Consider the following 24,119-nt stretch of genomic DNA (forward strand, 5'->3'; position numbering starts at 1 on the left):
TCTAAATTGGACCATAAATACCAGTATCTTTATTGCATTTTTTACTTGTTATGACACCCTTTTTTCACTAAGCAAAACTCGTTTGGCAAAACTGAGGAATTTAATGATCCAACAGGGTTTTCATCACCTTTGAGGTTCTGTTCATAGTGCGTGTGTTCCGTGCAGCCACCTCTACGTGGATTTACCTTTTTAGTGAACTATGTAATATGGTAGGATGTTACTGAGGATGATGTTGTCTTTCAGCCTTTGAAGGCTTGATTTTCTGTGTCTGTATGGTGCACCTCTAGACTGTCTCCATGAAAGAAATTTGAAGAGTTGCTGTCTAGAGCTCCGTATGTTTGCCATACCAGATGTAGTATCCATGCTTATTTTGGGAAGGCAGTTTGACTGTTATTTTTTTTTAGTTAGTGTTCTTCAAAGGACTGTGGTAGGGAAATAAGAATTGCAAATACTGAGAAAGAGAAATTATTCTCTATAAAGTGAAGAGTTTTGTAAGTGTTGACATGTGGTTCTACAGTATTTGTTGGCTCTTCACTCATCCCCTGAATTCTATTTTCTTTCTGGTAAACAGGAGGAAAATATTACATTACAGATCATTAAAAGAGAATTCATCCGTGAGACTGAAATGCCTTTATGGACCTGGAGGAAAGGAATTTCTCAGTGTAGTAATTAGTTACTAGCATTTTTGGTTTTGAATATTAGGGAGAAGAAAGAAGAAGCATCCTTAATTAACATTGAGTAGAAACTGGATAGTAGAGCCAGCTGGCTCAGCTGTCGGCATATGATAGAACAGTGGGAACTGAACCAGTAAACACTTTATGAGGTTACTGTAACCTAGAATTCATGGTAATAATTTAAATGGGTGGGTGCCATTCATCTCTTAGTGAAGGGAGGAGGATACAGAGGGAGAAACTCTTAAGAATTTTCCATGATTATTTCTTAATTATATAAACAGTCAAAAATAGAAAAAAATATTCAGAAAACAGTTCTACTTTCCTTGTGTAGATTGAAAGTGTAATCCAGCACTACTGGAAAATGTGAACGTTTCTGGTTAATTCTTTTTAACAGATCAACAATTTTCTTTTTCAGGTCGAAAATTTAAAAAGTTTAACAAAATTAAGGTAGTGAGAACATTAGATGTCGCGCTCCAGCAGCCAGCAACTCTTCAAGATGAAAGCCAATCCCTAACCCAAAGGCTGTCCTTTTCTCCAAATCAAGAAATACAGTTTGTTCCCCCAATGATAAGTGTTCTGCGAGGCATTGAGCCAGAAGTCGTCTATGCTGGTTATGACAATACAAAACCCGAAACACCAAGTTCCTTGCTGACGAGTCTAAATCATCTTTGTGAGAGGCAACTTCTTTGTGTAGTCAAGTGGTCTAAATTGCTACCAGGTAATAGCACTTCTTACATGTACTGAATTCTAGTTAAGCAAATATGTCATAGGATGAGCAGTCAAAAGATAATACTATTCTCTGCCTGTTAATTAATTCTTAACAAATTCTAAAATTATTAACCTTCCACTTCATCAGATAACATACACATCAATCAAAGACGTTTTAATAGGAGGGCACTCTTAAAGGAGTGTATCTGCATATCTAGACTCACTCCAAAAAACAACAGAAGCCCAGAGAGTTCCTGTACGTGATTGTTATAGCAGCCTTTCCACCCTAACCCCTCCTACTCTATTATTCATTCTTTTGATTTGAAAAAAAATGCTTATATTTCTGCATATTCTTTATTCTTATTCTTATTAAAACAAATTTTTGAAAGCAACAGAAAAAAATAGTACCGGTTAGGACTAAGCAGCTTGCAAATAGACTGGTAATGAGAAGTAACTGAATGTATGAAGAGAAAAAAAATCCAGTGTACGTATGTACATGCGCTGTATGGTCATAGGGGCCTGATCCTGGGGTGGATCAAAATCAACATATTGACCAGAAAACCTGGAAATATGGTTTAATGTAAGCTCAATTTGACACTTCACTGCTGCAGGAAAGGCCAGTCCCTATCCCTGCTTTTCCCCATTGCAGCTTGTACTTCTCAGACGGCTTGGTTGAACTGATTCATCTCATTAAGTGAGAAGAAAACAAACCTTTTTTTTAACCCTCTGTAGCTTTCTGATGGCATCATGAGCTGAACCAGTTCATTGATGGGTGGCATGAGTGCCAGAGCTTGCTTGAAGGAGGAGGTAACAGGAGCAGGTAATGAAGAAGAGGACCACTGCTTTCAGTGGCAGGAAGCTGTTAGATTGACTCAGATACTTCATAGCAATCTTTAAAGTTATCAAAGAGCAAAAGTTATCAAAGGCAAACACACAACTGAATACTCTTTAGTTAAATGCAAGAAAGATACTAATATATGGATGTTTATTGTATCTCTTGTTAAGAACGCTGAAGTCCAAGCTATCTGTATGAAATAAGAGTTGTTTAAAGTGATCATGTTACAAACTTTCATATTTTTACCAAAGGACAATGAGATGCATTCCTATTTGATGAAATAGTCACTTCTGACTGCTAAAGTTAATTCTGGTTTGATCATTTCAAAATACTGGATCAGAACAAAAAGACAAGAGGTTAACTGTCAAAGTGAGACAGACAGTTATACAAATTTCACAAACTGCTGAGAGCTACGTTGCCAAAAGCACTTCTCTTTCTAGGTGTTCACAGTTTTATAGCTCAAAGTTGTAATTTCAGAACACTTACTCAACCCTTGTCTAAATGAGAATTATGAAGTATGTTAACTTTTAATTTCATTTCCAGGATTTCGGAATTTACATATTGATGATCAGATAACCCTCATCCAGTATTCCTGGATGAGTCTAATGGTTTTTGCAATGGGATGGAGATCATACAAACATGTCAGTGGTCAAATGCTATATTTTGCACCAGATCTGATTCTAAATGAGTAAGTAGACTCTGCTGTTGCATAATATGAATGACATTTTGAACTTACTTGTGTCAATGAGAATGGGACTTCATTGAGGCAAGATTTCATTCATTACTTGTTCTGTTTCAAAATTAGCAGCAGAGGAAAGTCCTCTGATCATATTAAAGTTCAGTAACTTTGGGAAGGGTTTTATGGGAATCCCAAATATTCTGTTGATGTGGCCAAATGAAAGGAGTTCAAATAGTATTTTGTGATTATATATAATTATATATGTAATTGTAATTTATATTTATATAATATATGTGTGTTTATATATAATAATAAAAAAAGAATATGCCATCAGAAGATTTACCTGAATTGATCTGAGTAAGACGTGAGTTAATGTTTGTTTAGTAACTGAAACTAAGTAGGATTTTCTTTGGTCATTGTTGTTGGGGCTTTTTTGCAAATAGTTTGTATATAGTCTAAAATACTCAGTTTTGACACTTTCTGATAAAACTCTGCTCTTCTAAAGTACATTTCTTGTTAGAAGATTGTAATAATTTAACAAGAACGAATTTTAATATCAAGTGTAAAATATGTGAGGCTGCTCTTTTCTGGTTGGAGGAGAGGAGTGTTGGCTTAGATTTTCCTTCACTCTGATGGTGAATTCAGATAATATTCATTTCAGCCTTTGTCAACTTTTCAGCTCTGCAAATTAATATTATCAAAGATGTAATTTCAGATACATGTGAATAATACATGGGAAGTGTCCAGGAACAGTAAAACATAATTTAATCTCCATATTTATTTTTCCTTAATACATTTTTCTTATTTTTTTTTCAAAAGCTTAACTACTGAGAAGTGAGATGAAAGTTAAACAGGTTTTCTTGTAAGATATGTCTGTTTAAGGATTAAGAGGTGGATTTGCAGAAGATCTAGGCACCTGAATTTAAAATCTATAGACATGCAGGTTCTTGCCGGCGAAGTTCTCTATAGAAATCTGTGGAGCTGGCCTTGTAGCTCCTGACCTTTTCTCTTCCAGATGACTGTAAATCACTGTGAGGTTACAGAGTAACGAATTCTTTCCTCTCCCATGTGTATTAATTATGCTGTACAAATTTAAATACTTTGAAAGGATGAGATTGAGAGAATTTCTGACTGTATTCTGTCCCAGCATAGCCTGTGATATATCTCTTGGTAACATTCAGAAGAAACACAGAGATGGCTTTAGGCAGTAATGTCATGTCTTGGGGTATTACCCTGTATGTGGACCACTGCTGCCACCTTGTGAAGAAGGTTTCCATCAAGAATAGGGTTGAGATTTATGAACAGTGATTATAATCCCTCAGAGACAGTTTTTTTGCAGCTCAAGATCATCTACATTGAGAGAGAGGTGGACTGACAACATACCCTTCTCTTGGTTGTAGAACATCTCATCAGGGTCATATTAGAAACATTATAAACATGAAATGTAACCGTCACACTGAATCATAGCTGCAATTGTTTATTGGGAAATAAGTTGCTTTTAGATCAGTAAAACGTAAGCAACTTCCTTCTTTTCTGCAATGATGTCTAAGATTGTGCTTTCATGATCACTGTAAGCTAAGGCAAGCGCTGAACACAGCCAAAAAAGTCAACTCCACCTGCCTCCCGGCCCTGGTCATGCATCCCCACAATCTCACTTAAGCTGCATCGAACGCTGTCTGGCTGCACTGTCAAACAGATAAGGAAATGGTATGCTTGAGAAACACCCCAGAAAAAAACATGAATTAGGACATTGATTAGCAGATGGAGGTGATCCCTGATCTGACTCACCATGTGGACATGCAGGCACTGATGCCAAAATAGCAGGAGTGCACACGTAGAGGTGGAGCGAGGTAATGGAAATGCCTTCTGCAGGGGCAACACACAGTTGAGTTGTTTCAAAATGTCCATGAAACCACAATCCAAAGATTGTTTCACAGCCAATCTATCATTTAGCGAACTGAGTGTAGTGCTCCTTGCGAATGACTTGTTTGGTAGCATCAATTTCAGACTAATAAAGCCAGAAGTGTTAATTTGATGATGATTTCATGAATTGGTATTAAAACCCTACACGGATTTACTGTTACTTATACTTTAGAGTTACAGTATGCTTTACAGTTTATACTGCAGTCAGGTTGGAACGCTGATCTGAACTTCGTAAGGGGGACGGGCAAAATTTAATCTTCTTGTTGTTGTACCTAATTTATCTGGATTGGGATGCAGCTTTGTAAGATTAGCCCATGTTACTGACGCTTCAGGTCAATGTACAGTGAACTCAGTTTAGTTTACAAACTTTAAAATGCTCTTGTTGCAGTGATTTTAGTTGAGAACTGCTTTCCCAATAAATGCAATAAAATCTACTCAGTATACCAAAATCTCAAAGAGAAAAGTAAGATTAAAGTGCTGCAAAAACCAGCACTAAACAGTTTTATGTATTTCCTTGTGTGATTCGTCCTATTTACTTCTGCAGGAGTTTAGATAGGGCTGTATTAATGTCTAAGTTTGCTTAAATACTTTTTGTATAGATTTACATGTAACATTTTCAATTGTTTCTTTAATGGCATAAACTGCTACAGAATCGTATTATTGCTGTTAGAAGTACAATGTTAGACTTTCAACAAAGTATTTTGATGCAGACATTTTTGCAAAACCTAAGAAAAGTTTTCTATAAACTTTCAGGTTTATCTTAATTTTATGCTTTGAAATCTTTTCAGAGAATTTAAAAATCCATCAGCCTCTAACAGAAAAACAAAGTACTTCACATTAGTTGTTAGGGTGTTTTTAATTAATAAAACACCATTTTGGTGGTTAGCATTGAGCTTTGATAGTCCCCAAGTTTTTTTTTCTGGGCAGCAGTAACAGATTAAACATCCAAAATAACAGCACATTCATTATGATTAAAAAACTAGTGTAGGTACAAAAAAGTCAGAAAATTGTTTATGTGCATAACCTCTTTCTTCAATTTCTGCAATGTGGTAATTAAACTGCTCACAAGACACTTCCTTCAAGCAATTAGTACTGGACCCGTTCCTTTTCTTTATTTTCATGTTTTGTTTTGTTTTTTTTACCTTTTCTGGGTGTAAGACAGAGGATGAAAGAATCATCGTTCTATTCCCTGTGTCTATCCATGTGGCAGCTCCCACAGGAATTTGTCAGACTTCAAGTTAGCCAAGAAGAGTTCCTATGTATGAAAGCACTGTTACTTCTCAATACAAGTAGGTTCTTTTATTTCTTTGTGACATAGCACTAGTAAAAGAGTTTTAAACCATGTTGTTTAACTTGACAGTTGCTAAGCTATCTATCTGGCTTAACACATGGAAACTTATTTAGGAGGCATGATAGTATTCCAAGATCTAAAAATATTTTTTCTAGTGTTTATAAGGAACAAACAATTTGTGATTCATTGTTGGTTTTATTCTGTATAAAGGCACTGGGGAAATGTTGGATCCCTTTTGATGTATAGCCATACTGTATTACACCTTTTCAAATCAAGTTTGCGGTATTTCTGCCTGGAAGCTCTTCATCTTAAATGACTCTACACCAATACAAAACCCCAACCTTACAAGCATTAGAAATATATGAAAATATCGTATATACTGACAATAAATTGTCAGTATTAAGGGCTTTATCTTGGCCAAGAACTTAAAGCATGCCGACTCAAAAGAATTAGGGAGGTGGACACGGCAAACAATAGTGACATTTATTCAACATTTTATAGTTATAAATAGGTCAAGTTTAGCACAGATACAGACAAATGGAGATGTTTTTCTTTAGTTTGTTTCTCTAGAAAAAAAATCTGTGATCACTTTTAATGGTACCCATCTTTTACAGAATCCAGCATACAGCTGCATTCCACTTTAAATGGGACAAGTGGTAGTTGATGAAGTTACCTTCCAAAACCTTTTCTAAAATACCGAAATGTACATCTGCTGAGGCCATAATTGTTAGTTACGAATCCACAAACAGAAAGATTTAAAATGGTACAGGTGCTACTAGAAATGAGAGTAAGCACCTCCGAGAAATATAATTGGACGAGTGTTGAAGTTTGGTTCTCTACACACGTACGGAGTCGGAGGAGAGATGTGCAAATCCTGCATAACCTGCCTGTTGGTTGTGCAACGTTTCAGTAAAAGATAAAGAACTAAAATTTATTCCCTCTTAAGCTGTACTTGGCTGGTATTTGCATAAGCTCACGCTTAAAAAGAACTTGATCTCAGCAGAGCATAAGCAGTAAAGATTAAATTTAGCTCATATGAACATAAACATTAGTAAAATAATAGCTAAATACCATGCATTCTGCTAAAGCAATAGGAGTGATGTGGACGAAAATCCCTCTCTGGTATAACTCTGATTTTCATCACAGAATGAACTCCCTTGTCTATCTGAACCTTAGAGGGAAGTTTCAAATGTCAGCGGAATTTAGATATATTTGTGATATTCCAGCTCTCCATTTGTGTCCCACAAAGTTCAAATCAAATTCAAAAAAATATTGCAATGGCCCAGTCCCTCTCATTTACAAGTGCATCAGTTTAACAGTACTCATCAAGCTACCATTCTTTATCAACTATATTGCTCTCAGAAGCTAATTTTAAAGATGATATGTTTATATATATGCAAGAAACTAGTTTGTTTTTTTTTAAAAAAAAGTATTGCTGCCTGCGCTGATGAGTTTTGCTTTTTGTTCTTTCCTGCGCTTATTGTCTTATAGGAAAAAACAATTTGTCAGATCTTTGGGAAAAGGAACACACCTAACGGTTGTTGCTGAGACATTTAGTAAACGTTTGGTACTGTATAAACATAATTCCACAAAACTGTTTTCAATAAGCCATATAACATCATTGTTGCTATAAAGTGTTCTTTAAGACTACTTTTATTTTAGTCATGGTATTCATCGTAATCCTCTTCAAATGTGAAAGTATAGCCATTTCAAGCTTTCATATACCAACAGTAAATCAAGTCTGAACTTGTGGTCTCGCATTCTGTCTTCTGTTTGATTTATTATTTAGATGAACTGTTTTTTTACTTTTTGTATAATTTTGAAGAAACAGTAATTGGTATTAAACATAACTCAATGTCACTCTTGATACATTTCCAATTCTGAATGGAAAACACAGCGTAAGTTTTAAGATTATTTTTGACTTTACAGTTTTTCCATTGAGTTTGCTGCGGCTTAGACGTTTTCTTTATAGTGTACTTGGGACAGTTTTAAAGCTGTCTTGAAAGCAGAATTAGTCTTTGCAAAAAGTGGACCAACATTTTTATTTTCTGCAATTGTTTCCATTTTACAGGTCCTTATTTACTATATGTAATATGCGCTGTTGTAGTAGTGCCCCAAGAAGGGCTCCTTCTTGCAGAGGCCACATACACCTAGGAACTAATGCTATGAATAGTTCAGAAAGACCATGATTTAGGAAAGTAGGGCTATGCCAAAAAAGAGAGAAATAAGTATATAGCAGATTCAGTTTTAGCTCTAACAGTTCAGGCTTTTGATTTAGAGGAATTGCAAAATCTTGTTGCATAAGATTTTGGCTGGATTCTTGCCACTGAGTAAAAGCATCCGCATTCTTTACATGTGTTCAGGGGCAAGGAGCGTTTGAGCTACCTGTGTTTAAATTGCATTTGTGCAAGTAAGACATTGTAATTCTTCACTCAAATAAATAGCTTAGTGGGACTTTTTGTGATTAGACGGGAATGTGACTGCTTTTGCAGAATTCTGGGAAACAGGCCATGCATTGCTGGAAGAGATCTTTTAACTTAATTCACAAGGGAAAACTGCTGTTCTAGAGATGCAAGTCAAAGTGTCTACCTAACCCTAAATTCCATCAGAATGTCACTTTGTATGAAAAAGATTTCATAGTTCTGCTGTTAGATGTACCCAGACCATCCAGGCTTTGAAAATTAAGCTATTCTTTTTCCATGACGGCTTTTCCCCACCTTGGGTATTCCTGCCTGTATTACTCCTAAGCACATTGCATTTTCCACAAAACAGAACTCTTCCCTTCCATCCGGACCCTCCATGCAGACGTGACAGGCGCACTTTCAGATACCTCCTTTGTCTGTCCTGACTTGAGAGGCTGTACTGACTCAAACCAAAGGTCCACCTCGTCCAGCGTTTCATCTGCATCAGCTGCCAAATGGAATCTAACATGGCATCCCTAAAGGCTGGACTATGATTAGATACAGTGTTATAAATGTACATTCTGTGGACGCAGTCACAATTTATCTTTTCTATTTTTTTTTTTTTTTTTTAATTCTGTTTTACTTAGGAGTCAGACCCCGACTTTGTGCAACCTGCTCTAAGATGACCCTGCTCTGGCAGGGGGCTTAGACTAGATGATCTCCAGAGGTCCCATCCAACCCTGTGATTCTATGATTCTGATTCCATAGCCATCTCAGTGCTTAGACACCTGTCTTTTTCTATTAAAAAAAAAAAAGAAGTAAACTTGCTGTTTTCTGTATGTGTGTCTCACTCCTTCCCCGAGACGTTCCTTTGTCTGAGGAGACACAGAGCAAGAGACATCCTTGGCAAAGCGGATCATTTCCGCTCTTGGGCAGTCTCCCGCAAAATAAGAGACTTGTGCTTAACTCGAGTAGAGATCTGAACTTCTGCTTTGTTACCACTCTCTGAGCTGGAGGTGAGGGACACTTAATTTTCATCTGTTTGCTTGAAGTGTCTCCTCCCCTCTTACCAGACACGACTTAGGCAACTGACTTCAGAAGAGGGTTGATGATTTCCCAGCGGATCCAGTGCTTCTCTCAGGGCAGTGATTGCTGCCTAATTCCCTTTCAGGGAATGGGTCTAGCTCCAGCCCCGGAGCAGCTGTCTGCTTTTTAGGTGGCTTCTGTTCTAAGAATTCCATCCTTAGGTATCTAACAATACAGTGCATTGTACAGAGAGTCAGCACACACCTGTATTTATGTTTTAATTCCAGAAAGTGACAAATCACCTGGAAGTTAGGTGTTAAGGTGTTAAATAAATCAATGTCACTTTAAAGAGATGCAAATGAAATCTGTTGTGTCCCGATACTAGTTACTATCTGATACCAGATTGAAGATGTACTAGCTACCTAGATAACTAGCATGTGATTTATTTAACTATGTGAGCTAGTCCCCATGGCATTCTTTTAGAGTCCATGGAGAAAAATAAGCATCTCTATGGCATAATTAATCTCTTTCTAAAGCTACTTCTAGGACAGTGAACATGCCTTGTGCCCAAGACACGCGTGATTTTTCCCACTAAAATTACAGCAAGCTGTGGTAACTAGCCCAGATAGAGATATCTACACTGTAAAATGTCTAGTTTGGTGAGGTGATTCCTTCCCCTCATGCTTCTCGTCAGAATATGAAATGTTAAATATGACATTGCAGTGTGAAATGTCATTGGCAAGAGAGAAAGGAAAGGGGAAGGAATTTAACAGCTCTTTCAAAAGCAGTATGTTTGAAACAAGACCATACTTTAATGTAGGATTATTTTAGTCAAAGAAGTATTCAGATTTGATTGCCAGATGGGAATATTTTTTCAAGTTTCATTTCTTCAAGTTTTTTGTTTCTTAGTTGCCTTTGACAACATGAATTTTCAGACTTGTGTATTACGCTCTGCCATCAAGGAAAGTAGAGTCTAGAGCTTCTGCCTGTTTCCTTACAATGCTACCAACACTTATCATCAGTGATCAAATACGGTCTTATCACTAGCAGTCACTAATAGGTTCATTTCTCAATCTGCTCTCTATGTCCTCGTTTTGTCCTCATGGCTGACCGCTCAGAGAAGAGGGACTTCAACCATTTGCTCCTCCTTTCTAATTTCTCTAAAAGCTGTTCAGATTTAAGACTCTGATAGTGCATCTATTCTGTTAAGTGAAAGAGGTCCAAACAGGAGGCCCATGCCCTGGATGCTGTGCTGTCTACGCTACTTAAGAGTTGTTAGTTCATTCATAGAATCATAGGGTTGGAAGGGGACCTCTGGAGATCATCTAGTCCAACCCCCTGCCAGAGCAAGGTCTCCTAGAGCAGGTTGCACAGGAATGCATCCAGGTGGGTTTTGAATGTCTCCAGAGAAGGAGGATCCACCACCTCTCTGGGCAGCCTGTGCCAGTGCTCTGCCACCCTCAAAGTAAAGAAGTTCCTCCTCGTGTTTAGGTGGAACTTCCTATGCTCAAGTTTGTGCCCATTACCCCTTGTCCTGTCCTTGGCCACCACTGAAAAGAGCCTGGCCCCATCCTCCTGACACCCACCCTTTCAGTATTTATAAGTGTTGATAAGATCCCCCCTCAGCCGTCTTTTTTCCAGACTGAACAGACCCAAGTCCCTCAGCCTTTCTTCATAAGAGAGGTGTTCCAGTCCCCTAATCATCTTGGTAGCTCTCTGCTGCACCCTCTCCAGCAGTTCCCTCTCCTTCTTGAACCGGGGAGCCCAGAACTGGACACAGTACTCCAGATGTGGCCTCCCCAAGGCAGAGTAGAGGGGGAGGATGACCTCCCTCCACCTGCTGGCCACACTCTTCTTGATGCACCCCAGGATGCCATTGGCCTTTTTGGCCACGAGGGCACATTGCCGGCTCACGGTCATCCTGTTGTCCACCAGGACTCCCAGGTCTCTTTCCACAGAGCTGCTCTCCAGCAGGTCAGCCCCCAACCTGTGCTGGTGCATGGGGTTGTTCCTCTTTGCCCAGATCTCCAGCCTGTCCAGGTCTCTCTGTATGGTGGCACAGCCTTCCGGTCTGTCAGCCACCCCCCCCAGCTTTGTGTCATCAGCAAACGTGCTGAGGGTGCACTCTATCCCCTCATCCAGGTCATTGATGAATATATTGAAGAGGACTGGACCCAGTATTGACCCCTGGGGAACATCTCTCATCACTGACCTCCAACTAGACTCTGTGCCCCTAATCACAACCCTCTGAGCTCTGTCTTTCAACCAGTTATCTATCCACCTTACTGTCCATTCATCAGGCCCACTCTTCCTAAGCTTCCCTATGAGGATGCTGTGGGAGACCATGTTGAAAGCCTTGCTTAAGTCAAGGTAGACCACATCTACTGCCCTCCCCTCATCTATACATCCAGTCATGCATTCATAGAAGGCTATAAGATTAGTCAGACATGATTTCCCCTTGGTGAATCCATGTTGAGTACTTCTGATAGCTTTCTTTTCCTCCACATGCCTTGAGATGACGCCCAGAACAAGCTGTTCCATCATCTTTCCAGGGATGAAGGTGAGGCTGACCAGCCTATAGTTCCCCGGCTCCTCCTTCTTGCCCCTTTTGAAGACTGGAGTGACATTGGCTTTCCTCCAGTCCTCAGGCACCTCGTCTGTTCTCCAGGACCTTTCAAAGATGATGGAGAGCGGCCCAGCAATGACTTCCGCCAGCTCCCTCAGCACTCTCAGGTGCATCCCATTGGGGCCCATGGACTTGTGAATATCTAATTGATCTAATTGATCCCTCACTCGATCCTCCTCAAGCCAAGGGAAGTCGTCTTCTTTCCCTGTTACTTCCCCCAATGCCTGGGACGCCTGAGGGTTGGGCCGAGCAGTAAAGACCGAAGCAAAGAAGGCATTCAGTAACTCCGCCTTCTCTGCATCCTCTGTCACCATGGCTCCTGTTTCATTCAACAGTGGGCCCACAACTTCTCTGGTCTTCCTTTTGCTTCCAATATACTTGTAGAAGCCCTTCCTGTTGAGCTTGACATCCCTGGCCAGGTTTAATTCCAGGGCGGCCTTGGCTTTCCTTGTTTCATCCCTGCATGCTCTGGCAGCATTCTTGTAATCCTCCCAAGGGGTCAGTCCCTTCTTCCACTTGTTGTATTCCTTGGCTCTATTTTGAAGCACTCCAGCTCGATCTCTCTAACATAAATCTGCTGTGGTCCTCAGAGGTGTAAACATGTGCCAGTCTGTAACATTTTTCCTCAAGGACAGGAGTGGTTCTTTTGGCCATCTTCTTTTCAGAAGACAGGTGTAGCTGAGCTTAAGACTATTTCTAGACATCAGCAATTAGCGCAATTGACTGTTTGTTGCTGGTATATCCTTTTAACTAATTTTATCACTATTTCTGGAGTAACTGTTGAACAGGAAGAGATACCTGGTGTATAGTAATGAATTGCACTGCACAGCGTGAAATACTGTAAATTGTTCCTGTACTTTAAATTTCTTTCATTGCCTTCAGAATAAATTGCAACGCAAGTGTTCCTTTCTTTTTAGTTCCCTTGGAAGGTCTAAGAAGTCAAAGCCAATTTGATGAGATGAGAACAAGTTACATTAGAGAACTGGTGAAGGCAATTGGATTGCACCAGAAAGGGGTTGTGGCCAACTCGCAACGTTTCTATCAGCTTACAAAACTGATGGATTCCATGCATGATGTAAGTTCACTTGTTAGTGTTTTGCTTTTTATGTTAGAAGGAACTAGTATTGCTTAAAAGTAATTTTATGGAAAGTGGCTAGTCAACATTTCTAAACAACAAAAGAAAAAACCCTATATTTTTCCTGTAGTGTGTGCGTTTGAATGCTTCCATTTTGTTGCATTGTTTCTGTAACATAACTAGGACAGTTATGGCTTTTGGTAGGAGGTGGCGTGTATGTGTGTGTGCATGTGTATACATGTTCATGAAAATATTTAAATAATGCAAAGAATAGGCAATTCAAGATGCTAAGAATTAGAGAAAGATAACCAGGATTGGGTTTGCAACCTTAATTCAACTACTTTTATGTGTATATTCTATGCCATTTTTTCAGTATCCGTATAGATTCAGGAATTGAGTAATCTTTGAGAACTTTAGTGGTGATACCATAGAGATTCACAAGTCTCTTAAAAAATGCAGCTGAATCCTTTCCACATCTCTGAGAATCCAGCGTGTTTCCTATTGGCTTAACATCCATTAAAACTGAGGAATGACATTTTGTATAAACTTTTGCCCACGCAAATATTAATTTGCAATGGCTTGGGTATCTCTGCAAGAGCGGCAAAAAGCAGAGGTAGAGGGCCATACCTGATGGCTTTAGCAAGCGCTGGGGAAGTGGCACTGAGGTAGTTTCAGAAGAGTGCTTTTGAGTTCAGTGCTGGTTGTGAGGAGCTCGCAGGGAGTTCAGGGAGGCGTAGGGTCTTTATGTGTTTGTATTCTTCTGAACTCAGCAAATCTGCATTTTATTTTAATTGTTCATGAATAAATTAATGAAAACCTTTCATTGTCACTAATTCCCCCTTCAGATGGGGGAAAAAAACCCTTTGAGGATCCCATTTATGGGAGTTAAGAGAGGTAACAATATTGATAATTCTGTGGTTCGGCAGGTGGTCTGAGTCTTTTGATCCACTGCACAAACCTCTCCATCAGCTTCTGCCATGCACAGAACTCACACTCACCATTTAGCTATTACATCATCTCAGATACCAGCAAAAGGAGAACGAGACAAGTACGAAGAGCATCCCTACAGGTGAAGGCAGACGATAGAAAAGTCTGAAGGGAGGGTATGGAGCTTAACTTTTAAGTATTTACTGGTAGTCAGACTGCAGTCGTCACTTGGGACTGTCAGTGCTAAACCCTTCCCTGGAGTTCAGTCAGTCACCTTTTACTTGCAAAGACAAGTCCTGACCAGGACACTACTCACGTAGCCCTGTGCTCAAGGAACCTGTTTGGATCAGTCTTGCTTGGGATGAAGGGTCTTCCCCCCTTACTTCTAGCAGTAATTTGCAATACGAGTGTCACAGCATCCAGAGGAAAACTCTTTTGACTACTGGGCCGCAGAGTCAATCTCTTAATTTCAGATACTTACAGTAAAATAGCCTTAGTGTAAGTGAGTGAGTGAGCTGCAAAATACCCAGCAAAGTGATGGTTAGGGTAGTGTTTGGTTCGTAGACTATGTTTGTTCACGTCCCTGTTTCAGCTCAGGCTGATAAGGTGATGGGACATACAAGGAAAAGACAATCACGCTGGGGAGCCTGTGTGTTGTTAAAACCTAGAGTAGCAGAAACGGTATGATATTTGATAACATAAAGGTCACAAGTGTTAAAGAAAAACTTCTATAAAATTGGAACTTCCCAGAGAAGACAGAAGAGGTGAAATAGTTAAATATATTGAGCCGTTGCTTTCAAGGGACTAGGACCTATGGAGTTTAATGTTTGTGGCGTACCCAGATATGATCATAATCAGAACTATGGAAAAACTCACAAGGAAATAGTAAATGCTGTCCCTTGGAGCACTGTTTGAATAGCACGGAGTAAACAAGGCATGGAGACACGTGTTGAACATGAGGCTAAAATGAAAGATTGAATACTTGTTTAGTAATTGCCATTGTTCATGGTGCATGCCATGAGTGAGGATGATAACCCTTTATACTAATAGAGAGGCACTGGTTTTCTATGACATACCATTTAGCTATATTTATGACTTTTTGCCGTGGGATGATATTGAAATAGGGAATGACAAGTACTCATATTATTCGTTCAAGGAATGACAGAGGAAGGTATATAATGATGTCAGCTGATGGATGTGTGAGACAAGTGACCGACAGCATGTTTGTCTTGCTGCATTACTGTTAGCCTGATTTATCCTGTTTGTATTTTATTAAATCCAGCTAGTCAAACAGCTCCATCTCTTCTGTCTGAACACCTTTCTCCAGTCCCGCGCACTGAGCGTTGAATTCCCCGAGATGATGTCGGAGGTGATTGCTGCCCAGCTACCCAAGATTCTGGCAGGGATGGTGAAACCTCTTCTCTTTCACAAAAAGTGAAATGTCTTTTCTCTTATCATAGAGATGATTTCTGGGTCATTTGTTTTGTTTTGTTTTGTTTATTTTGGTCAAGATTTTGCAATGTCAGGACTTTGGTATATTTGTCATACTTACTCTGCCTACTGCTTTATACTTGTAACATACACAAGCCATTTAAGCTTGATGTACATATTGTGAGTTCCTGATTCCTTAACTGCAAAAATCACAACAGTCATAAGAAATGTTTTGTAAACTTGGCTAGGTTGCTTTTTAGACACGCATAAGAATGACAATGAGTAGAGTTTTTGGATTTCTAAGAACAGTTATCTTATACATTTTTCTTACATATTACACTCTCTCAAATTTCTGGTATGACATGGTTTAAACTTTTTACTTTAGTAGTATGGGTACGTGTGGGCATGTGCGTAATGCAAGATTTTGGAGGAATTAAAATAAATATTGCCCACATTTTCTCACGGATATTTCACTTTTTATTAACTAATGTGCCTCACAGAAAGATCCTTTTAAATTCAGCTGTCCAGGATTCAGTAGACATCACTGCAAATACCTTCGTGAGTGACTGAAGTGCTAGACACAAAATATACATCCGTATTCTTGTCTGTGCTCGTCCTGCATTGAAACTCTGCGTTCAGCGTACTGAACTGTACTGCACCATTCACTGCAGCTCTCCTTCAAAAACCGGAAAGCTGTGGAAAGTTTCAGTGTATATTACACCAGAAATAACATGTATGCAACCCCCCTTAGCTTTGGTGTGTGTTATTTTCCTTGAAAGTTCAGCACTTACTAAAGCTAAATCACTTAGCTGTAATCGTAAATTCATCCACTTTAAAATTCTGTATTTCAGAAGCTTTAAATAGAGATGTTTTCACTGACTACAACTCTTCATAATCTTAATGTTTCGAATTCCAATGCTGAATACTTAAACAGCCATTAACATCAAATTGTAGTGAGATCAAATTCAAAAATGAATGGAAAATATGACTACAAACATTTTGATACACAGCAGACATTTCAGTACTATTTAGTGGAGCTACATATTTTATATTTTAAAGGCATGCCATTATAATTGGGGTAATTGTAAAAGAGGAATTGGACTAAATTAGCTTTATACATCCAAGAAGAGTGTAATGTTTTCCCATGGAAATGAAATATTTGAAAAATTATAATGTGGTGGTGTTTGTTCCTTTGATACAGACATGAAGCAACTCATGCATTTAAGGCAGTAAATTGTTGATATATTCAAACAACAAAGAAACAGATAAAGCCCAGGAAGAATTTACGAGTCTATTAAAATACAAAAAAAATTGCCTGTAACTACGAATGGTAATCAAATTCTCTAACGACGTAGGAAATGGTGAGTCTTACTTGTGTCCTTGCTGGCCATCCGCTTTTGCTCTTCCCTGTTACATGCTGGATGCATCCGTCATGGGATGGCATACTGCGGATGGCGTGTAACTTGGTCTCATTCCTTGTCGGGTGAACAAAGGCTCACTGGCCATAAGTTCAGTGGACCATAAGTCAGGGTGCCCCTCATTAAAACTAAATGGCGTTCCTTGTTCATAAAAATTACATCCTGAGTCTTGAAAAAAAAAAGTGGACAACTAACAATTAAAGTTACATCTAAAAGTACCCTTACCATTTACAGTTTCCTAAAGCCAATCAAGAAGAAGCTACATTACGATTGGGGATAAAAAAATTTTTGAGATTCCCACATAGTTGTACAAAACCCTTGAGTTGGTGCAAAGATGTGGCCCCGGATAAAATGGTATAAGCAGACTTTTGTGTTAGTTGTCTAGGTCCGTCATTTCTAACCGCCCGGACACAAGCAATTTCTTTCATATTCAATGCAATCTGACTTTTAACTGTGATCCTTAAAGCGATTATGTTTTAATAAATAACACAAAATTCTTTATTTCTACATATTGAAGTTCTGTTTTCTTTATTTTTCTTTGTACTCGCATTTAGTAATTGTGGAGCTTAGTAAAAAAATCCATTTCAACCATTCCACTTTTGTGTAACAACAATATTTTCATGCATTCTTTGGGAATTTAAGCATTGCCACGTGATTTACGATTGAATAAACAGACTGTCTATGTTACTGCTTAGATTAAACTGTTAACAGAAACTTCCCACGCTAAAAATTATTCCTTGACACCCTAATTCTGAAATTGGAAAAGGGAGCAGGCAGTATGCTTGCCTCAGGAATGCCCCAGATCAGCCTACAGCTGCCTTTTACTCAATCCCTAAAATTTGTTCCAAGTGGCTGCCGTGTCACCATGTCCCATAAATACGGCACATTAGTCTGAAATGCTCTATATTTGTCCCAAAGGTGTAATCAAAAAGGAAGAATAAATGTTTTTTGGGAATAGATAACAAAGGTTAAAAACATTTTCAAATTGTATGTATTAAAGCTTGCCAACTCGCAGAAAAAATTCCCAGAACTTCATGCCCTTCCTGTGCAACGTGCCCTGGGTGACCCTGCTCTGGCAGGGGGTTGGACTCGATGATCTCCAGAGGTCCCTTCCAACCCCGACCGTTCTGTGATTCTGTAGCTGGTCATGGGGAATGCACTACATAAGACAGAACAAGTTTGGCTAAATGTGGCTGCTATATGAATCGGAAAGTCCTGTATCCATCACTTGATTGTCTGAAGTTAGAAAAAACTGTTTTAATTTGAGAGCTTCCAGCCTTGAGCCCCATTTATAAAATTGCCTTTAGTCTCCATGTTGATGCCAGCATTTGCTCTGGGCTGCACAGACACCACAAACAGTGACCAAAACACAAAGTTGTTTCCTTCCCTATCAAAATCTCACGTACTGTGATTTTCAACACTGCGGCAATATCCAGAGAGCCACCAGCAAACTCATTTTTTCTTTGAGTTTTTTAGAGTCACGAGACTTTTTAGTTGTCTGTATTTCTCTGCATTAATATTTGTTTAAAGATTAAGGTATTTTTTGACCTGAGCTTTATAAATAGGTCTAAATAAAACATCTTGTAGTGCTTTGTAATATACTGAACAAGGCGTAACAATGCTGGATCTTCTTATGTTGCATTTTGCATACTAGAAATAAGAGGTTTCGGCAGACGGACTTTTTTGTTTTCTGACATTTACGGTGATTACATTTTAAAGGAATGAGACCTGTGTTGTACTAATTAGAAAGTTTGCCATCTACTGCAGATTGCAGACATAACTTTTTGTCTGAGCTATCACTAGAAGTTTTCCTCTAAATAACGGAGCTATGCCTGACGCTAAGCCTCTCCCATTCTGTACAGTTTAGGTATTTTAGATGCGAGGTCTTCAGCGTTGTCTTCTGCGAGGACTTCAGTGAGGCAAACAAACAAAACCATGAAGCCAGCTGGTTCCTTTGAGCTCTGCTGTTGTTATTCAGCTTTGTAGAGGCATCGCCTTTATAGTTTTTAAGAGTATTTGAAAGGTGAAGTGCCAGGCAGCGGCAGCCCGGCCGTGCCTAGAGGAGAGCTGTGACACCGCAGTGCGGAGCAGAGACCTCCATCCCCGAGAGGCTGCCCTGCTCCCTCCCGGCCGCCTGCTTCTCCCTTGTACCAGCTGGGCTCAGGGAAGTACGAAATACACTTGGCTCACGTCTTCAAAGGTCTCAGCTGGATCAGCAGCTTGGGCCAGCCTTTAGGGAGAGGGGAATGTGGCTTCGTTAACACCTAGTCCCTGATGGAGGCAAATGTAGCCACAAAAACTTTCAGTTGATTTCGTGGCCCTTTGGAACAGTCTGGCTGGTATGTGTGCAAGATAAACTGAAGCTTGGGTATTTCTGCCTTCAGCTGTACTGCGGTTTGGTTTTCTTGTGTTATATCTGCAGGAGAGAAGCTGAGAGTTCAGTTTGTGTTTTCTGACTGGTCAATACTTCATTAATACCTTGAGGGTTTTTTTGGTCTTTATATTTTTATTTTTCTTTTTCTTCTTCTTTTTCTTTTTCTTTTTCTTTTTCTTTTTCTTTTTCTTTTTCTTTTTCTTTTTCTTTTTCTTTTTCTTTTTCTTTTTCTTTCTTTTTCTTTTTCTTTTTTCTTGTTTTTCTTTTTCTTCTTTTTTTCTTCTTTTTCTTCTTCTTTTCCTTCTTTTTCTTCTTTTTCTTTTCTTTCTTTTTTCTTTTCCTTTTTCATTTTTCTTTTTTTTTTTCCTTTTTTTTTTCTTCTTTCCCTTCTTCTTCTTCTTATCCTTTTTCCTCTTCTTTTTTTCTCAATTGTCTTTATTGGGAAGGACAGCTGCTTTCCTGTGTTCCCAGCTAAAACCAAATCTCTGTTATCAATGGCGTGTCGGTAGCGTGAGCAGTAGCGTCTGTGGGGACCCTTCCTTCCCCTACTCTCCTGCCTGCACACAGGTACGGTGAGTTCATCCCCAGAGCAGGAGCGGACGGGGCTGCGCTCCATGCATGCAGCAGCAATTCCAAGTACACGTTCCTTGCCTGCCGTGCCGTTTGTGGCACGTTGACCTTTCTTCCCTTCCGATAAGTCAGCCTGCAGCCACGGAGCCAATATCCAAAGCCCTCCCAACTTTCCGTGGCTCCAAAGCCTGTGTGCGCGCTGCCGGGCCAGACTGACAGCATTGCTGGATTTATTGGTTTGTGCTGCTTTGTGTCATGGTGACCTGACTTGAACAGAGGGTTTGTTTTTAATGTAGTTTTCTATTCCCCCTTGGAAGATGAAAAGGAAAAAAAAGTCATATTTTAGATGGTTTTTATCTAAAAATTTATGAGTTGCTTTTTTTTTTTTTTCCAATTAATGCTATTAATTTATTGGATTGACCGTATTTGCATGTAGAATGGTACTGTAGCCTTTCAGATGCTTGGACAGAAACACACAGTAAAAGGTGACTGCATGGATAATAATAACTAAGTTAAGATTTAGCTGGCTGTTTACCCTAAAGAGAAAATAATGCTCAGAAAATAATCCTGTAGTGCTGTTGGAACTAGCGCAGCAATTGCATAACTTCAAGTACGTGAGCAGTGCTGTTCCCTTGATGTATTTTTTTTTGCTCACATTTAGGCATTTTTTTCCTGGCTTGGGTCCCGAGTGCTCTGTGAAAGGTATTTACAGAATATAAAGGATATCGAGGAGTGGTGAACTTTCATTTAATTCTAGTTTATCATTTAAAACTGGCAGCATTTCGGTTTCTCACCAGTGTGAGGTGTGCTCATTGTAAAAATACCATCACAAGTCATAGATCATGTTTTTCTGACCACGAAAACTAAATTACCCTTTCACCTCTGCAGGTACAATAGTTCCACCAGTTTAGCGTTCAGGCATATCAGTGAGGAAGTTCTCACACTGTCGTTTAAATAGTCTCACTCTATTGCATTTTCCCACAGCTCCGTTTAAATATCCGCCCAGCCAGTTTAGTGCTAAAATCTCTTCTTGCTCTCTTGAGGAAAAAGAAATTATAATTTACAGAGCTCTGCATCAGTGAACTCCACAACTGCGTACTTTCAAACAAGAGGTTGCATTGGGTGAAAAACACCTATTGGAGATAACATAAATCTTTGCCATCAGAACTAACTGGGCACAGCAGTACAGAGACCTTTGTGTTACACAGGTGAGACTTTTATGAACATTCCTTGTTCCATCTTGGATGTACAGTTTTCCCATATGCCTATTTTTCGTATACTAGATAAAAATAGAATAATGCTTTTACTCTTCGTACCCTGTATTGTTGATTTATGTCCAGTCTGAGACTCTAACCTGCAAAACCTCCAGTTGAGAACAATCTTCTCATCATAGTGCTGTTCAAAAAAACTGATTTTTTTTTTTTCCATCAGGTCCATTGTGGCCACATGGAGCGCGAATAAGGAAAGCACCAAACAGACGCACACATGGCATTCAGAAAGGTGTGCGAATGCTTTCACGTAAAAAGAGAAAGAAAAAGAAACACCCAGCAATCTGCAATCACTATGCAGTTTTAAAAGTAAATTTTGTTTCCAAGGAGTATACGATTATATTTTATACTGCCAGAATAAGGCTGATTGTTTACTAAAATTTAATAGGATATCTATCTAATTTCTTTCCAAAAAAAAAGAAGCTCCAAGGAGTCTTACATAATCTTTGAAAACCATAAATCCATCAGCTTTGTGAGTTCCCCAAACTGGACACATGTATTTAAAAGGCAGTTGATTGCAGCTATTACCAAATGTATCTAAATGTAAAGTTAAAGCCATCACTACAAACAGCAGTGTTCCACGCGCTTTTTCTGACAGCTGAGGAACACGCAGCACACGGAGCTGGGAAACACCCGGGGATGGTGTTACAGCAGCACCCCTGCCTCCAGCGTGGGCCATCCTGCGGGTGTGAGGACAGCTTGGCATATGTCCTTTGTACAAATGCCTTTATAAAAATATCATCATAATTCACCTTATGCATCATGGTGAATCAGAAGCACTCTGAGTGGAATGAGTTTTCACCAGTAGCTCAGAAAATGTTAGGATTGCAACTTAAATGTTCCATGAAGGAGCTGCAACGTCAGACTAGTGGGTGTCAGTCTGTTACAAGGAGGAGCCTTCCTTTTGTTAGAAATATTTGGAGAAGTTGTATCTGAAACGTGGTACTACCTTTTCAAAATAGTGACAAAGACTTCAGTAGAGCAATGAATATGTTCCCCACCATTTTCCCAGATCCTGGCAACATTTGTAACAAACAGCAAAATGTGGATTCTGCTGTTCCCCATAAGCATATTCTTCTATGGACAAAGTACAACACCCTTGTTAGAAATGATACGCTGTTAAATGGAAGAAATGTGACAGCAGAACCTGATGAAGTTGAAGTTGAAATGCGTCGGGAGTCGGGGTGTGCTGGCCGTGGGTTGGGTCTGTCGTGGCGGCATTACGCACAACGGATGAGAATATCATCTCTTGGGACTGTCATCACCTCACATGAAGGGTTGGCCAGCCAAGGATGACGAGGCTCTTCACTTAAAAGTGTAATTGGAAGTTTTGTATCCCAAAGCTCAGCTAGCAATATAGTCACATTGTGCACTGGCCCGTTCACTTCTTACAAGAATTTTACACAAAAGCTTTGGCACCGAGTGTGCTGTTGCGTGCAGTTTGTAGTGATGGCTACAGCACATTTCACTGGGAGGCAGAAACCCCTATCCTTTCGCAAGCTTCATATTACAGGTCATGTGTCTCTTTACCTGCTCACAAAGCAAGGTTATACACATCTGACATTAAAAAGAACCAACAATCCTCTGAATCTCTGAAAATACTACCTTAGGAAGATTTTCATTTAAAGTATGCCAGGGGGATATTAGAAAAACCTCTTGACCGAAAATTATCAAACATTGGAACAGGCTCCCTGGGAAGTGGTGGAATCGCCATCCCTGGAGGTATTTAACAGGTGGATGGACGCGGTGCTGAGGGACGTGGTTAGTGATGGTTTTGTCAGTGTTATGTTGATGGTTGGACTCGATGATCTGAAAGGTCCCTTCCAACCCAGACCGTTCTATGACTCTATGATTCTAAGAGGACAGCCATCAATTTTAAGAAAACCGATGTGCTAGAGAAAAGCACAGCCTAAGGGTTAAAACCATGCGGGGGCCTCTTGCAGTACATGATCTCTTGCAGTTTCTGAATTTCACAGAAAATTTACATCCCCGTTCCCATATTTGTAAAATGTTTATTCTCCCCTCCCTCCCCTGCCCTCAACACACTTTCTTCCCCAAGGATAACTTGGATGTGTAATACATGAGCACTTTGTAGAGGCTTTGTAATCCTCGATGGAAAAATCTGTTGAAAGCCAAAGAATCCTTAACTTTGAGACATATTTGGGCTGATGTTAGTATTCCTCTGTATTTAACGTTCAAGATCACAATGGGCATAATTTATGGTTTGTTACTATTGTTTTTATTTTTTTAAAAAAAGAGACTTGTATAAGATTTCTGTATTTTCCTGTGAAGAGGAACTTGCATCTATATATTTGTAGATCTAAAATAATAGCTTTCAAGTATTTTTGTAAAGCCATTGTCGAGCTACATTGTGTCATGTCCAATAAATTGGAGATGTGCTTACTTTGCAGTAGCATGAGAAGTGTTTAAGTCCTCGGTTACCACCAGATGGAAAGTAAAGCTACACAACGGCACCGGGCTGTAACCGGAGCTGGATCCGCAGCCGCCAGTATGGGGCTGGTGGAGCCCCTTGTGCTCCCAGTCAGCCCTACGGAGCGGCTGCCGGGGGGTAATCTCGGTTTGATTACTTTGGCAGCTGCCGGTTGGAGACGACACACACACACACACACACGGCTTATTTACTGAATTGAAACCTATACGGGGAGGGGCGCAGTATTCTCCATTTTGTTTGCAATTCAAACTCCCCACAAGGCTCAAAGAATGGGAGACAATCGTCTTTTTTTTTTTTTTTACTTATGTGGAAGGTTCTGTCAAAATGCTAGTGTATAAAACCAGAAAAATAAGTTACATTCCTTATCTTCCGGCGTAAATACAAACAAAGGAAGAATTTATTAAAAAGTGCGACCTGCACTGCGGTAGGAGGCTGCCCAG

At 39.5% G+C, this 24,119-nt stretch overlaps 1 protein-coding gene across 1 annotated transcript in view; it reads left to right on the plus strand.

Moving 5' to 3' along the window:
- PGR (progesterone receptor) overlaps window positions 1-17,522 on the plus strand; it is a 41,835-nt gene extending 24,313 nt beyond the window's left edge. The window contains exons 5-9 of the mRNA XM_074570918.1: window positions 1,090-1,392; window positions 2,761-2,905; window positions 5,978-6,108; window positions 13,082-13,239; window positions 15,449-17,522. Of these exons, the coding sequence (XP_074427019.1) occupies window positions 1,090-1,392; window positions 2,761-2,905; window positions 5,978-6,108; window positions 13,082-13,239; window positions 15,449-15,604 (893 nt within the window). The 3' untranslated portion in view covers window positions 15,605-17,522. The remainder of the gene's footprint in view (window positions 1-1,089; window positions 1,393-2,760; window positions 2,906-5,977; window positions 6,109-13,081; window positions 13,240-15,448) is intronic.
- Window positions 17,523-24,119: the final 6,597 nt, after the last annotated feature.

This window comes from Larus michahellis, chromosome 1, assembly GCF_964199755.1.
Source record: "Larus michahellis chromosome 1, bLarMic1.1, whole genome shotgun sequence".
NCBI classification, from domain to species: domain Eukaryota; kingdom Metazoa; phylum Chordata; class Aves; order Charadriiformes; family Laridae; genus Larus; species Larus michahellis.